The sequence below is a fragment of the Cervus elaphus genome, chromosome 22 (genome assembly GCF_910594005.1).
Source record: "Cervus elaphus chromosome 22, mCerEla1.1, whole genome shotgun sequence".
Lineage (NCBI taxonomy): Eukaryota > Metazoa > Chordata > Mammalia > Artiodactyla > Cervidae > Cervus > Cervus elaphus.
The window spans coordinates 49,540,977-49,554,546 of NC_057836.1; the positions used below are offsets into that span (position 1 = coordinate 49,540,977).

At 39.3% G+C, this 13,570-nt stretch overlaps 1 protein-coding gene across 1 annotated transcript in view; it reads right to left on the minus strand.

Moving 5' to 3' along the window:
- POLR3B (RNA polymerase III subunit B) overlaps window positions 1-13,570 on the minus strand; it is a 109,896-nt gene that overhangs the window by 90,077 nt on the left and 6,249 nt on the right. Inside the window, exons 5-9 of the mRNA XM_043880705.1 lie at window positions 10,032-10,107; window positions 7,941-8,041; window positions 6,607-6,698; window positions 4,633-4,750; window positions 3,057-3,165 (exon numbers count right to left, since the gene is read on the minus strand). Coding sequence (XP_043736640.1) covers window positions 3,057-3,165; window positions 4,633-4,750; window positions 6,607-6,698; window positions 7,941-8,041; window positions 10,032-10,107 — 496 coding nt within the window. The remainder of the gene's footprint in view (window positions 1-3,056; window positions 3,166-4,632; window positions 4,751-6,606; window positions 6,699-7,940; window positions 8,042-10,031; window positions 10,108-13,570) is intronic.

Genomic DNA, 13,570 nt, shown 5'->3' on the forward strand with positions numbered 1-13,570 from the left:
CAGATAACAAAAGAACTGCATTCACTCACTTGAACTCTGTAATTTTTTTTCTCTTTAAAGACCAAAAATTTCAAAATTGTGCAATGCCCAGCCCCCTTGATATCTGTCCTCTTTTTCCATAAAAATCTTCAGGCTGCAGATGCCGTCACAGCACAATTGCTGAATACTGAGGGGTACAAAAAATAAAAGTGGGGAAGATTCATGGGTAGGAGAACCTTTATTGTGATTCAAGTCCATAAATAAGGCTGATCTAGGTCTTAAAAGCTTTACCCGTCATATTCAGACTCAGCATGGAGTCAGGAAACCCTGCTGCTTCTGTCACTTTTAGCCAATTGTTGGCTACAGTCAACAACCATCAAGTCCTAATGACTGTCAAGGTCTGTGTTAGGGCCACACAGCACAAAAAGAGAAATGGTGTGGCTTTTCTGGTAGCCTACTTTATTTTCCCAGGCTTCTGACGTTAAATGTGTAAAGAGGACTCACTAAAAAGAAATAGCATTGTTTTTCTATGCAGTCTACTTTGCAAAAAGTATATTATCTCATTTGCTCTTTAAAGAACCCCCCTTAGGTAAAATGTTCACTTTAGATGAGTTATCCAAGACTCAGGAAGACTGGGAAATCTATCCAAGGCCACACAGACTAGTAAGTGAAGAGACTGGAAATCAACCTGGATCTGCCTGATTGTAAGACATGGAATATTCATGCTATGCTGCCTCCCAAATGGGAAGGTCTTAACAGTGGTTAATAAGCAAGTTCATTAAAATAACTCTAGTGAGAGACCCAAAAAAAGTGACAATGTGTGACCAATGTATTTATTTGACCTAAAAATTTTCAAATATTTATTTTAGTTAGTATACACTGCTGATTAAAATGTAATGAATACATTTAGGGGAAAAAATAAACAACATGTACAAGTTTTTAAAAATATATATAATCCCACTCCCAGGAATTAGTCTCACAAAATAATCAGCAACACACACAAACATGTATGTACACGGACCTCCAGTGCTGTGCATAAGAGTGAAAATTTAGCAAAAAAAGACACCTACATGTCCCACTATAGGAATTTGCTTAAACAGATTATATCATATACATGAATTCTATACAATACCTAGTAAAAATAATGGTGTGGATTTCATTTATAGATGAGGAAAGTTATTCAAAATTCATTGCTAAGTGAAAAAAGTAAAATAAAATCAATGTGTATACTTTTTCAAAAGCAAAGGAAAAAAGGTCTTAAAAAACTTTATCCAATGTTGTTACACTTTTTAGTGACTTTCTCAATTCAATGTAAGGACTATTTTACAATCAGAAAGGGAGAAGCTGGAAATCTCAACTACTGGCTGCATAAAAATGCACATTATTAACTTATAGCCTGATTCTAGAAAGGATTTAAGTCAGCTATGAATATATGTATACATTTACAACATAATATTAAATTTGACAGAAAAAACTGTCTTACCAAACTTTTGTCACCTACGCAGGTGAAGTATTTAAAAGTTTTCTGGTTTTAATGCATGCATGTGTCTAATGATCCATTTTCCATATGCGTGACATAACAGTATCTGCATTATAATTAATTTATAATTTCTGGTCTAAGGAAAGCAGTCCTACACATCTTTATAAACTCTGAAATTGTCCATAAAAGTCCTTCTGATGCATGGTAACATACTGCCCTCTGCTGGAGATGTAATCTCACATAGGTAAAATTTATCCACTAAACCTCACTATGTACACAAGATACTGCGTTGGGCAATGTGGGATTCCCTTCAAGAAAAGACAGAATTACTTTGTCTTTTACAAAAATTATAATTACAAATAACATTCATATCAATGTATGACAAAACCCACTGAAAAAAAAAATTATAATTACAAATAACATAAACTTCAAAGAAAGGTAATAAGAAGTAAATTTTAAAATTCTCAGTGGACATGAGTTTGAGCAGGCTTCAGGAGATGGTGACGGACGGGGAAGCCTGCCATGATGCAGTCCATGGGGCTGCAGAGTCGGACACAACTCAGTGACTACACAGTAAATATCACTTGAACATCATTTCTACAGGAAAATGTCTTTTGGGTTCTAAGTCAACAATTCACAAAGAAAATTTTAAAAAATCAGCTTTAGCTTAAAGGTTCGTTATCTATGAAAAAATTCACAGGAATCCTGAAGTCCATAAAAAAGAACAAAAGACTCAGATCATCCTCTTTGACCTAGAAAATTACACTTCTAGAAACTTAGCCTACAGATATCCTTGCCCTGAATAAAATATTACAGCAGCTTTGAAACAGCAAGAGCTGTGTGTCCATTGATAAGAAAAATTATTGTACACCTATAAATGGAACCATTAAAAAAAAAAAAAAGTAGCTGCGTATGAACTAATAAAACTCTATCTTTAAGATGTAAGTTACAAAAAAGAAAACAAGCTAAGTGGAAAACAGGGTGCAGTGTATGTAAGTAAAAGTGAAAGAAAGTGAAATCATTCACCCGTGTCCAATTCTTTGTGATCCCGTGGGACTGTAGCCTACCAGGCTCCTCTGTCCATGGGATTTTCTAGGCAAGAGTACTGGAGTGGGTTGCCATTTCCTTCTCCAATGTAAGCGAAGAACAAAACATACACCTACAACAAACTCAGGTGCTGTACATGCACAGACCACCTCTAGAGGGCTGCGCCAGAAACCAGTGTTCCTAGGTAGGACAACTACGTTTTTAGGGAAGGTGGGTGAGAGGCCTACTAATTACTACACATCCTTTTGTATCTTTGGAATTCCTTATTGTGTTTCCATTTTAAAGAACAGATCACTACTTTTAAAAATACTTGAACCCCAGCCTCACTAGCTTTCAATTTATATTACATGCCTGACAATTTCTCTATGTCATAAATCTTTACATTCCTAGAACTCCTTGTGCTCAATTTTCTACCTATATATGAAAATAAACCATAAAAAATTATTTATAATTTTCAGAAGATATTTGCAGGCTCAATTTTTCTAACATATATAAAAATAAAAGTATAAAAGAATTCTTTATAATTTTCAGACGATACTTGAAAACTCACCTTAAATATGATGACAATAGGTATATCTTCTGACAAAGTATTATGTCTCAAATAAAACCGTCCTTGTTTCACAGCCATATTGGTTCTGCTTTTTTTCTCATGAGTAGAGCTATAAGAAAACACAGTTGGTTAAACTACATCTCCCCCTAGTTTCAAGCTAGTAACATGCAAGAGCAATAACTAACAATCAATAAGATTCAAGTGATCAGCAATGATCAGTAAGGTCCTTCCAAACAGGTACCTTCGAAAGACACGTAACTCCTCTCCAGCCTCCTCTGCCTCCATGAACATTTTAGAACACTAGAATTGTTTCTTTAGCTGTGAGATTATGACAGAAGTTCTATGTGTGAATAAGCAACAATCACCAATTCATTTTAACCTACTTCACTTTGATTCCACCTGAACTGCTTTGTTCTAATATGGGATATATTTCTGATCAATTTTAAACATTTGAAGAGAAAAACTTTAAAATGAGTCTACACCACAATAGGAAAACCACAAGGCAATGAATGCATAGTATGAATTTTTAAAATAATAATCCAGTAAAACATAGTACAGTTTTGGTATACAGTGAAGCCCAAAGAAACTAAAGAATCTCCTATTGATATCTCAGTTAGCTGAAACTTTCCTAATGGATTTAAAAACATTTCCTAGTTTTAATCCACCACAATAATAACACATACTGATCACCTATTACATACTGTGCACTGTTATTCACTCTATGAACATTAGCTGTTATCTCCTACATACTAACACTTATTTTGCAGTGTTATCCCTAAATCATGTATAAAAGAAACCAAGGCTTAGAGAAGTTAAGTATTGTAATTTCACTCCCAAGTGCCTCATGGCTAGTAAACAACTGTGGGATTCAAATCCTGATTGCCCTGGCTTCAAAAGCTGCATACAACAGGAAGATGTGGGTTCCAGAATTATTACATCTTGATTCAAATGTTGGCTTCCTCTGATGGTCAATGTCAACCTGTGAGCAAGGCCTGTTACTCACCTGAAAATAACTGCACTTATCTTGGAGAACAGAGGTGACAAATATATGTAACGAACCTAATACACTCTCTGGCTCCTACTAACTGCTCAACAAATAGGCATTATTGTTGGCTGCCTCTTCACCAGAAAAGAAAAATTCAGAAACTCTAAGCTGAGCAGTTCATTATAAGGCATCAGAATAGAAACACTATTTCATGCTGACATCTTAACCATGCCACATATTTTTTATTCCCAGAACGTTTACCTTTTAGAAAAAGTTTCTTTAATGCTGTGTGTGTTAGTCGCTTAGTCGTGTCCAACTCTTTGAGACCCCATGGACTGCAGCCAAGTTCAACTTGGATAAAATAACTAATGGCCTTTTGAACAATGTCACACTTTTCATCACTGAAAATTTTAAATCAATACTCTATGATACAGACTTACACAACCAATTGAATGACAGATAGTTTAGTTTAAATATCACACTCCCTGTTATAGAAGAGAAATAACTGGCTACCTCTGTATTCAGTGATAGCCATCCAACACCAATGGGATGATCAGTATTTCGTAAGAACACCAACTCTGCCGTCCATACCTGGTAACTGAAGCACCCACAGCCCCTTTTCTGTCAGCCTCCACAATGATCCTGTTCTTAGACAGTTGCTCTTGGATAAGAATAACTTTTTCTACTCCTTTAACGATGAAGTAGCCCCCTGCCAGAGGGAAACAAGAGAAGCATCACCAGCCATTCTTCCAACAGTGCGACTGAGCAATGGCAGCAAGCTCCTAGTCTTTCTGCTGGGTTGGCCAAAAGGTTAATTTGTATTTTTCTATAACATCTTACAGGAAAATCCAAATGAACTTTTCAGCCAACTCAATACCATCACATTATGGTACTGGGAGACAGTAGTTTAGCTGTGTCCAACTCTTTGCAATCCCACGGACTGTAGCCTGTCAGGCTCCTCTGTCCATGGAATTCTCCAGACAAGAATACTGGAGTAGGCTGCCATTTCCTTAATTTAAAGGGGTTTGTCAATATTGTTTTACAAATTGTTAACAGTCTCAGCACATGATTTAAACAAATGAGCCACAAGATAAATTTCTGGAGGACAAGGAATGCATCTTATTGGTCTATGGATCATCAGGTCCTGACACATGAGAAGTGAATTTAAAAAAAAGCCAAATAAATTAGTCTTCAGATTTTATAAGCACAGAAATAACTGACAATCTTCAGTATAAATTAAAATTCGCTCCAAGTTTTCCAACAAATCACTGACAATGGCAGATTAAGAGCAGGTGTCCAAAATATATTCTATACTTGACAAAACTCATAAAACATTATGTTACACTTTTGTGCACACAATTCAGAACAGGATAAAGTGAGACTGTTTTACATTCAGAATATAAGCAAAAACAAGGCAATATATTTGACTTGTGAAACATCCTATTATTGCTCTAGTAAAGTCACATTCTGTGTTATCCTCTTTCCAAAACCTTCTGGGATTCTACATCAGTCACTCAGTCATGTCCGACTCTTTGTGACCCCATGGTCTATACAGTCCATGGAATTCTCTAGGCCAGAATACTGGAGTGGGTAGCCTTTCCCTTCTCCAGAGGATCTTCCCAACCCAGGGATGGAACCCAGGTCTCCCGCACTGCAGGCGGATTCTTTACCAACTGAGCTATCAGGGAAACAATATATGCAACTATAAAGGAACTAGATTAACCATAAACTAAATCAAAGTGAAACATGAATTAAGGAATTAAAATAACATTCTGTAAGCTGCTAAGCATGAAGCTTAAAAAAACTGCCTAGAAATAAGTACAAAAATATAACTTTAAAAAACTTAAACAGAAGACTCATTTTTTGCCCTGATACGGCATTCAAAACAGCCAGAAGTGAGCTACTTGTGTCTTTTCAGATGAGACAGACAAAGAATTTCATGAGATGATTCTTGAATTTTTAAGCATACTAAAAAACACCATTGAGCAAAGAGACAGTCTTGATAAACCATAGCAATAAACCAGAACACCCTGGGTGTTCACTGGAAGGACTGATGTTGAAGCTGAAACTCCAATATTTTGGCCACCTGACGCGAAGAGCTGACTCATCTGAAAAGATCCTAATGTTGGGAAAGATTGAGGGCAGGAAGAGAAGGGGACAACAGAAGATGAGATGGTCAGATGGCATCACCGACTCAATGGACATGAGTTTGGGTAAACTCCGGGAGATGGTGATGGACAGGAAGGCCTGGCGTGATGTGGTTCATGGGGTCACAAAGAGTCGGACACGACTGAGCGACTGAACTGAACTGAACTGAGGTATTGAAGTTTTAAGCCTGAAATAAAAGAGGAAACAACATACCTTTAAAAATACAGACTAACAGAATAAAGTTGGAACCAAACTGCTGTATGTTTTACAAACAAAATTTTATCCTAATTCACTAAAAGAAGAAAGGCTGATCTTGTTTCTGAGAAAAAATGGTAAATCAACAGCAAGAGCAAAACAAAAGCAAAAAAAAAAAAAAAAAGAAGGAGGCAGAGGGGAAATCTAAGAAATCACACCTACCTGGATCTAAAGGACATTCATTCAGTTTAGCAAATTCTGCTGGTGTTTTTCCTGTAAGAACACAGTTTGAACTGCGCAGCATTATGGGCATTCTGTTTAAAATAAAAGAAAAAGAAAATATCATATTCAGATGGTCACTGGCAGAAAGGCTGAATAGAACACAAGCTGGCCGGTGCATACACCACTGAGGGGTCTGCATTCCTGCTGGACATTTGAGGAGAGGCAGAGGGATGGCATTGTGGGAGAGAGCTGAGCGAAACGAAGTGCATCCTCAGGCACACCGTTTTTCTGGTACAGAAAACAAAAACCCAAATCCACGGTTCCCTGCAACTTTGCAGACAATCCTGAGGGACTGTCAACAAATGGCGGCAAGTCTTCATTCGTGGAAAACAAAGCCACTCGCCTTAGTCACGTAGAGACAGCACTATGAATCAAAGTGTAAGGAACCAGAGACTCTCAGAACTAACCAGGCAATTCTGAAAAAGAACTAACATTTAACTGGACACAAGTCTGGTCCATTTATAAGAGAGAAGCTCTTCTCTTTTAACCCTAATAAACAGCTGTGCTAAAACAAAGATTAAATTTTTTTTAATATCCCTATTACTTTTTCTAAGTGAAGAATGAGGAGAATATAGCCAAGTGAGCAATGTCTTAAGCATCTTCTATTTACCTGACAGAGTTACCAGCATAGCACGTGACAGTACCAGGTAGCTGGTGCATATCTGATGAACAAATGGATATTTACTGAGCTCTTGGCCTAATAATAAACAAATGCATGTTTATTAAGTTCTTTTGAGGCCAGGGGCAACACTTGAGTGGCAATTAGTTGCATTGTGTTTACAGTCCAACATCATCATTAAACACACAATATCGTGGATCAGGTCCATTTCCACAGGAGAGTTGATACATTTCTCTAATTAGGAAAAGCAGGCAGCAAAAATGCCAGCTGGTGCTATCATTTCCAAACTTGTCCTGGGCAAATAACTTCTCCCCTAAATACTGCTATGAACATTCATTCTTCCAAGAAAGCTCAAAATATGCAAAACTCCACCAGGAAGACTGGCCAGCCCAGGAGAGTTGAATGAAATGCGTCCCTAACAGCCTGGAGCTGCAGGAGGAAATGGAAGCGGTTTCCTTAACTCCACAATTGAAACATAACAACGTGATGAACGCTGCTCCAAGAGTGTTACATGTACTGACTCACTGGACCCATAAAGCAACCCGGTGAAGCAGGCTCCATTTCCCCCACGTTCAGATGAGAACGGGGCAAGGAGAGTGTCAGTACTGCGGGGGGTGACCTCACAGGGCCACGACGCAGGCAGCGTCAGCCTCACCTGCCAATGGGTAAGGCATTACGGATGATCCTCTGGCTGCCTCGGGTGTACTCGATATCCACCGTGATGGGAGCGGAGTACGTCATGTCCCGCAATCGGCACTGGAAGAGAATCACACAATCACTGCTCCTCCTCTGGGGCAAGAATGGGTCCCAACAGCCTCGAAGAGCCAATCTCAAGCAGAAGTAAGGCCCATGCTGGACTCTGACCCTCTGTGGTACCCAGCTGCCCCCATGCTGCCTTAAGGGAACTGGGAGTTATGACCTCACCTTCTCCATGAGGGGACAATGCCAACCACGGATCTAGACATTGCCACAGCATCCCTGCCCCTGCCAGCCCAGAAATGGGACAATAATCTTGGACTGAGTCTCTTCTCCCTGACCTGATGTTATCACCAGTCTCCTCCCACATATCTGAAGCCATTAGATCCTTCTTTGCAAACTGGGACCTTGGAAAGTCATCAATGCGGCTGGCTTACTCAAAACAGTTAACCACCAGTTCAGTGACTGAATACACACACACACATATAACTGAAGTATGTACACACACACACTAAAAAAAATTAAACTGAATCTCCTTGTCTTCTTCAAATAAGCTAAACTATATCACAAAATTCCTTTGCAAGTGGCATGTCAGAGCGCGAATCACTCAACACATCATTCACTTTTGGAATGGTCAGTGCAAGCTTTACTTTTAGTGGCCATGACTCACTAATTGATGCCCTTGCCTGGGCCATGATTGGACACAGGAAACCCACCAGAATCTTCCAAAGACTTCTCTAATATCTTGAAGGTCATCAGATGGCTTGTGGTCTCAAAAAGAGAATTCCTCTGAACCTCTGTCATATAGTTCATGATGCTGAATCCTCTCTTGGGCTTTTACTAAACCAAAGACAGATACAAACTTTTTTCTAGCCTAATTGTGCCTAGGGTTTTAAAACAGTCACCTCAGTCGTGTCCAATTCTTCACAACCCCATGGACTGTAGCCCGCCAGGTTCCTCTATCCATGAAATTCTCCATGCAAGAACACAGGAGTGGGTTGCCATTTCCTTCTCCAGGGGATCTTCCCACCCCAGAGACGGAAACCCGGGTCTCCCATACTGCAGGCAGATTCTCTACCATCTGAGCTACTGTGAAGCCCTATTATTGACCAGTAAGCATTGTTTATACCATTTATTTAATTAGATCAAGCCTTCTTCAGGCCTGACAGAAGGCAGGCTGGCATGATGGTTAGTGTGGACTCTGGCCTGTGTTCAAATCCTGGCTCTACCAATTAAGTTTTAAATAAATTTTCTGTATCTCAGTCATGTGAGTAACTTTAATTCCTAAAAGTGTTAATGTCTATTTTAGAATGGTGCTGGTACAGAGTACTATATAAATATTATCTTGTTTTCTTTTTTAATAAAACTATGGTGGGAGGGATTGGGGGCAGGAGGAGAAGGGGACGACAGAGGATGAGATGGTTGGATGGCATCACTGACTCGATGGACATGAGTTTGAGTAAACTCCGGGACCTGGTGATGGACAGGGAGATCTGGCGTGCTGTGATTCATGGGGAGGCAGAGTCGGACACGACTGAGCGACTGAACTGAACTGAAGGTAATAGCCATGAGAGGCAGACATTCATGGTCTTAACAATCCCTTCAAATGTGAATGAAACTGGACAGGACCCCAAAACTGCCTCAGGGACCCCTCTGTCCCCCTCAGATGCTCTCTGCCATCAGCAGGAATAGAGTTGTACGGCAGAGCCTGTAATACCTGCACCCCTAGTCTTGCGGTGGATCCCATGACTGCCCACCCACCTGGCTCTCCCACGCTCCCCATCTCTCCAAGAGTCAAAATCCCTCCAAGAAACCTTTTCGTCCTCTTTCTCTAACTGCAGTAACACCCGTGAGCTTTCCTCTGCGTCAGGAGGAATTATGACAGCTGCAGCCTCAGCCTTCTTGAACTACTTTGAATTCGTTGTCTTCTCCCTTTTCGGAGAATACTTTTTTCCCCTATCTTTAAATCATTTTTTAAGAATATATTTTAAGGGCACTGACTCTTCCAATTAAGCCAAACGAATCCAATTAAATTATGGTTGGTAATTACCTCATGAGGGGACACTGGTCTAGTTACGTTGAAGCTTTCTTCAACATCAGGGAGCCCGACATAGATGTTAAGATATCTGAAAGGCAAGTTATTCCAGAATCAATTATATTTCTTCAAAGAACATATACACAATCAAGCTATTTTCCCTCCAAATACGAGATTACACTTTTCAGAAATGCTTATCTTGCACAGGATGGCAAATTAAAAAACTACAATTGGAGATCCTGAAGTCATAGAACACACGGTTTACAAAGGAGAGGAAATACCATCAAGCTGACTTTTTAAAAAAAATACGGTAAATCTCTCAACAAAAATACTGAAATTATAGCTTCCTAAAAATGATACTTAAGAAAAAAAGCAAATGCAAGAGTATCTATAGTTTGCTATCATTCTTGTAAGAAAGGCAACATACAAATATTAGTAAATTTTATTCTCACAGAGTGGTGAATTAACAATTCTGAAACTACTTTCTATGTATCCTAGGATTGAATAAACAATAGGTATAGCTCTGTCTACTGAGACTTCAGTACCCAAATCTTGGTGTCTAAAACACTACTCTCCAATAAAGGAGACTAAGGATACTTGGAAAAATGATTGATTCCAGGCTGGAACAGGGAAAATACTACATGAACCACATCTCATGGTACCAGAAAGTAAAGGAGTGCTCAAAACTGGGGCATGTTAAAAGGTCAACTCGATGGAAGCTTCCTATGGCCAAATCTGGGACTATTTGAGAAATAAAATAATGACAGTGCTGGATTATGATGTAAATAATAAAATAACCATCTACGAGTGCATACTGATTTAAATAAAATTACAATAGAACAGGAAAGACTAGCGATCTCTTCAAGAAAATTAGAGATACCAAGGGGACATTTCATGCAAAGATGGGCTCAATAAAGGATAGAAATGGTTTGGCCCTAACAGAAACAGAAGATATTAAGAAGAGGTGGCAAGAATACACAGAAGAACTATACAAAAAAGAATATCATGACCCAGATAATCACAATGGTGTGATCAATCACCTAGAGTCAAACATCCTGGAATGCTAAGTCAAGAGGGCCTTAGGAAGCATCACTACGAACAAAGCTAGAGGAGGTGATGGAGTTCCAGTTGAGTTATTTCAAATCCTAACAGATGATGCTGTGAAAGTGCTGCACTCAATATGCCAACAAATTTGGAAAACTCAGCAGTGGCCTGAGTGGAAAACTCAGGACTGAAAAAGGTAAGTTTTCATTCCAATCCCAAAGAAGGGCAATGCCAAAGAATGCTCAAACTACCACACAATTGCATTCATCTCACACGCTAGCAAAGTAATGCTCAAAATTCTCCAAGCCAGGCTTCAGCAATACATGAATTGTGAACTTCCAGATGTTCAAGCTGGACTTAGAAAAGGCAGAGGAACCAGAGATCAAATTGCCAACATCTGGTGCATCATCCAAAAAGCAAGAGAATTCCAGGAAAAACATGTGCTTTATTGACTATGCCAAAGCCTTTGACTGTGTGGATCACAATAAACTATGGAAAATTCTGAAAGAGATGGGAATACCAGACCACCTGAGAAATCTGTATGCAGGTAAAGAAGCAACAGTTAGAACTGGACACGGAACAGACTGGTTCCAAATTGGGAAAGGAGTACGTCAAGGCTGTATATTGCCACCCTGCTTATTCAACTTAAATGAAGAGTACATCATGAGAAACGCTAGGCTGAATAAAGCACAAGTTGGAATCAAGATTTCCAGAAGAAATATCAATAACCTCAGATATGCAGATGACACCACACTTATAGCAGAAAGCAAAGAAGAACTAAAGAGCCTCTTGATGAAAGTGAAAGAGGAGAGTGAAAAAGCTGGCTTAAAACAACATTCAGAAAACTAAGATCATGGCATCCGGTCCCATCACTTCATGACAAACAGATGGGGAAGCATTGGAAACAGTGACAGACTTTATTTTGGGGGGCTCCAAAATCACTGGAGATGGGGACTGCAGCCATGAAATTAAAAGACGCTTGCTCCTTGGAAGAAAAGTTATGACCAACCTAGACAGCTTATTAAAAAGCAGAGACATTACTTTTCCAACAAAGGTCCATCTAGTCAAAGCTATGGTTTTTCCAGTAGTCATGTATGGATGTGAGAGCTGGACTATAAAGAAGGCTGAGCACCGAAGAACTGATGCTTTTGAACTGTGGTGTTGAAGAAGACTCTTGAGAGTCCCTTGGACTGCAAGGAGATTCAACCAGTCCATCCTAAAGGAAATCAGTCCTGAATATTCGTTGGAAAGACTGATGCTGAAGCTGAAAGTCCAATACTTTGGCCACCTGATGTGAAGAACTGACTCATTTGAAAAGACCCTGATGCTGGGAAAGATTGAAGGCGGGAGGAGAAGGGGACGATAAAGGATGAGATGGTTGGATGGCATCACCTACTCGATGGACATGAGTTTGAGTAGACTCCGGGAGCTGTTGATGGACAAGGAGGCCTGGCGTGCTGTAGTCCGTGGGGTTGCAAAGAATCGGACACAACTGAGTGACTGAACTGAACTAAACTGAAGTGAACAGATAGAAACTGAGGGGAAGAAAAAAGGTCTTCTCACAGTAGAATTCTAACATTAATGTAGAAAGAATGATAGAAAAAGATACTGGCCACTAGGTAAATACCAAAGTAATTACTTTTAAAGGTAAAAACCACCAATGCATGCTAAAGTAGTAGGTAAAACAGTGTGACAAATAAGACACTTGCATAGTCTCAAAGGATCACCCTGTAAGACAGTGATTGATTAGCAAAGGAAAGACAGTAACTTTACTGTGGAGAAACCTGGAAGATACCACCTTAACCAAGTGAACGAAGTTAAAATCACCAATAATAAAACAGACTGACATCTATACCACCTGACATGGTGCAGTGAGAGACACAAAGCATCGCTTCCGAGGCCAAAAAGGCAAAAACCATCGTAGCCATGAGCAAACAATGCACACACCCAAAGTGAGGACCTTCTACAAAACAACTGACCAGAATTCTTCAAAAGTGTCAAGGTCAAAAGCATGTCAAGGTCACGTGAAAGACCAAGACTAAGAGAACTTGACGAGCTGCCACAGGCTGGAGAGAACAAAGGAGACATCTGCCACCCGGACCTAACGCAGGTCCTGGACTGAATCCTGGACCAGATAAAGGACATCTGTGGGAAAGCTAACATTAGCTGACAGTATTGCATCAGTGCTGATTTCCCAGTGGCTAATTGTGCTATGACTCCATAAGATGTTAACATCAGCATAAACTGGGTGAAGGGTAACATGGGAACTCTGTCCTATTTTTGTAATTCTTTAAGTCTAAAATTGCTTTTAAGAAAGGCTTAAACCTAAGTTTCAGTAACTTTTCACTCATTTCTACCTGTTATCATTAGCTTACCAATTAAAAATTGAACATTTGATAATTATCTTCCTAGTCAAAACAAAAAAGGAGAATTATGTTAAAAGAATTTTGATAGCAACTACATTCACCATAAAAAAAAAAATCAGACACACACACACACAAATGTTAAAC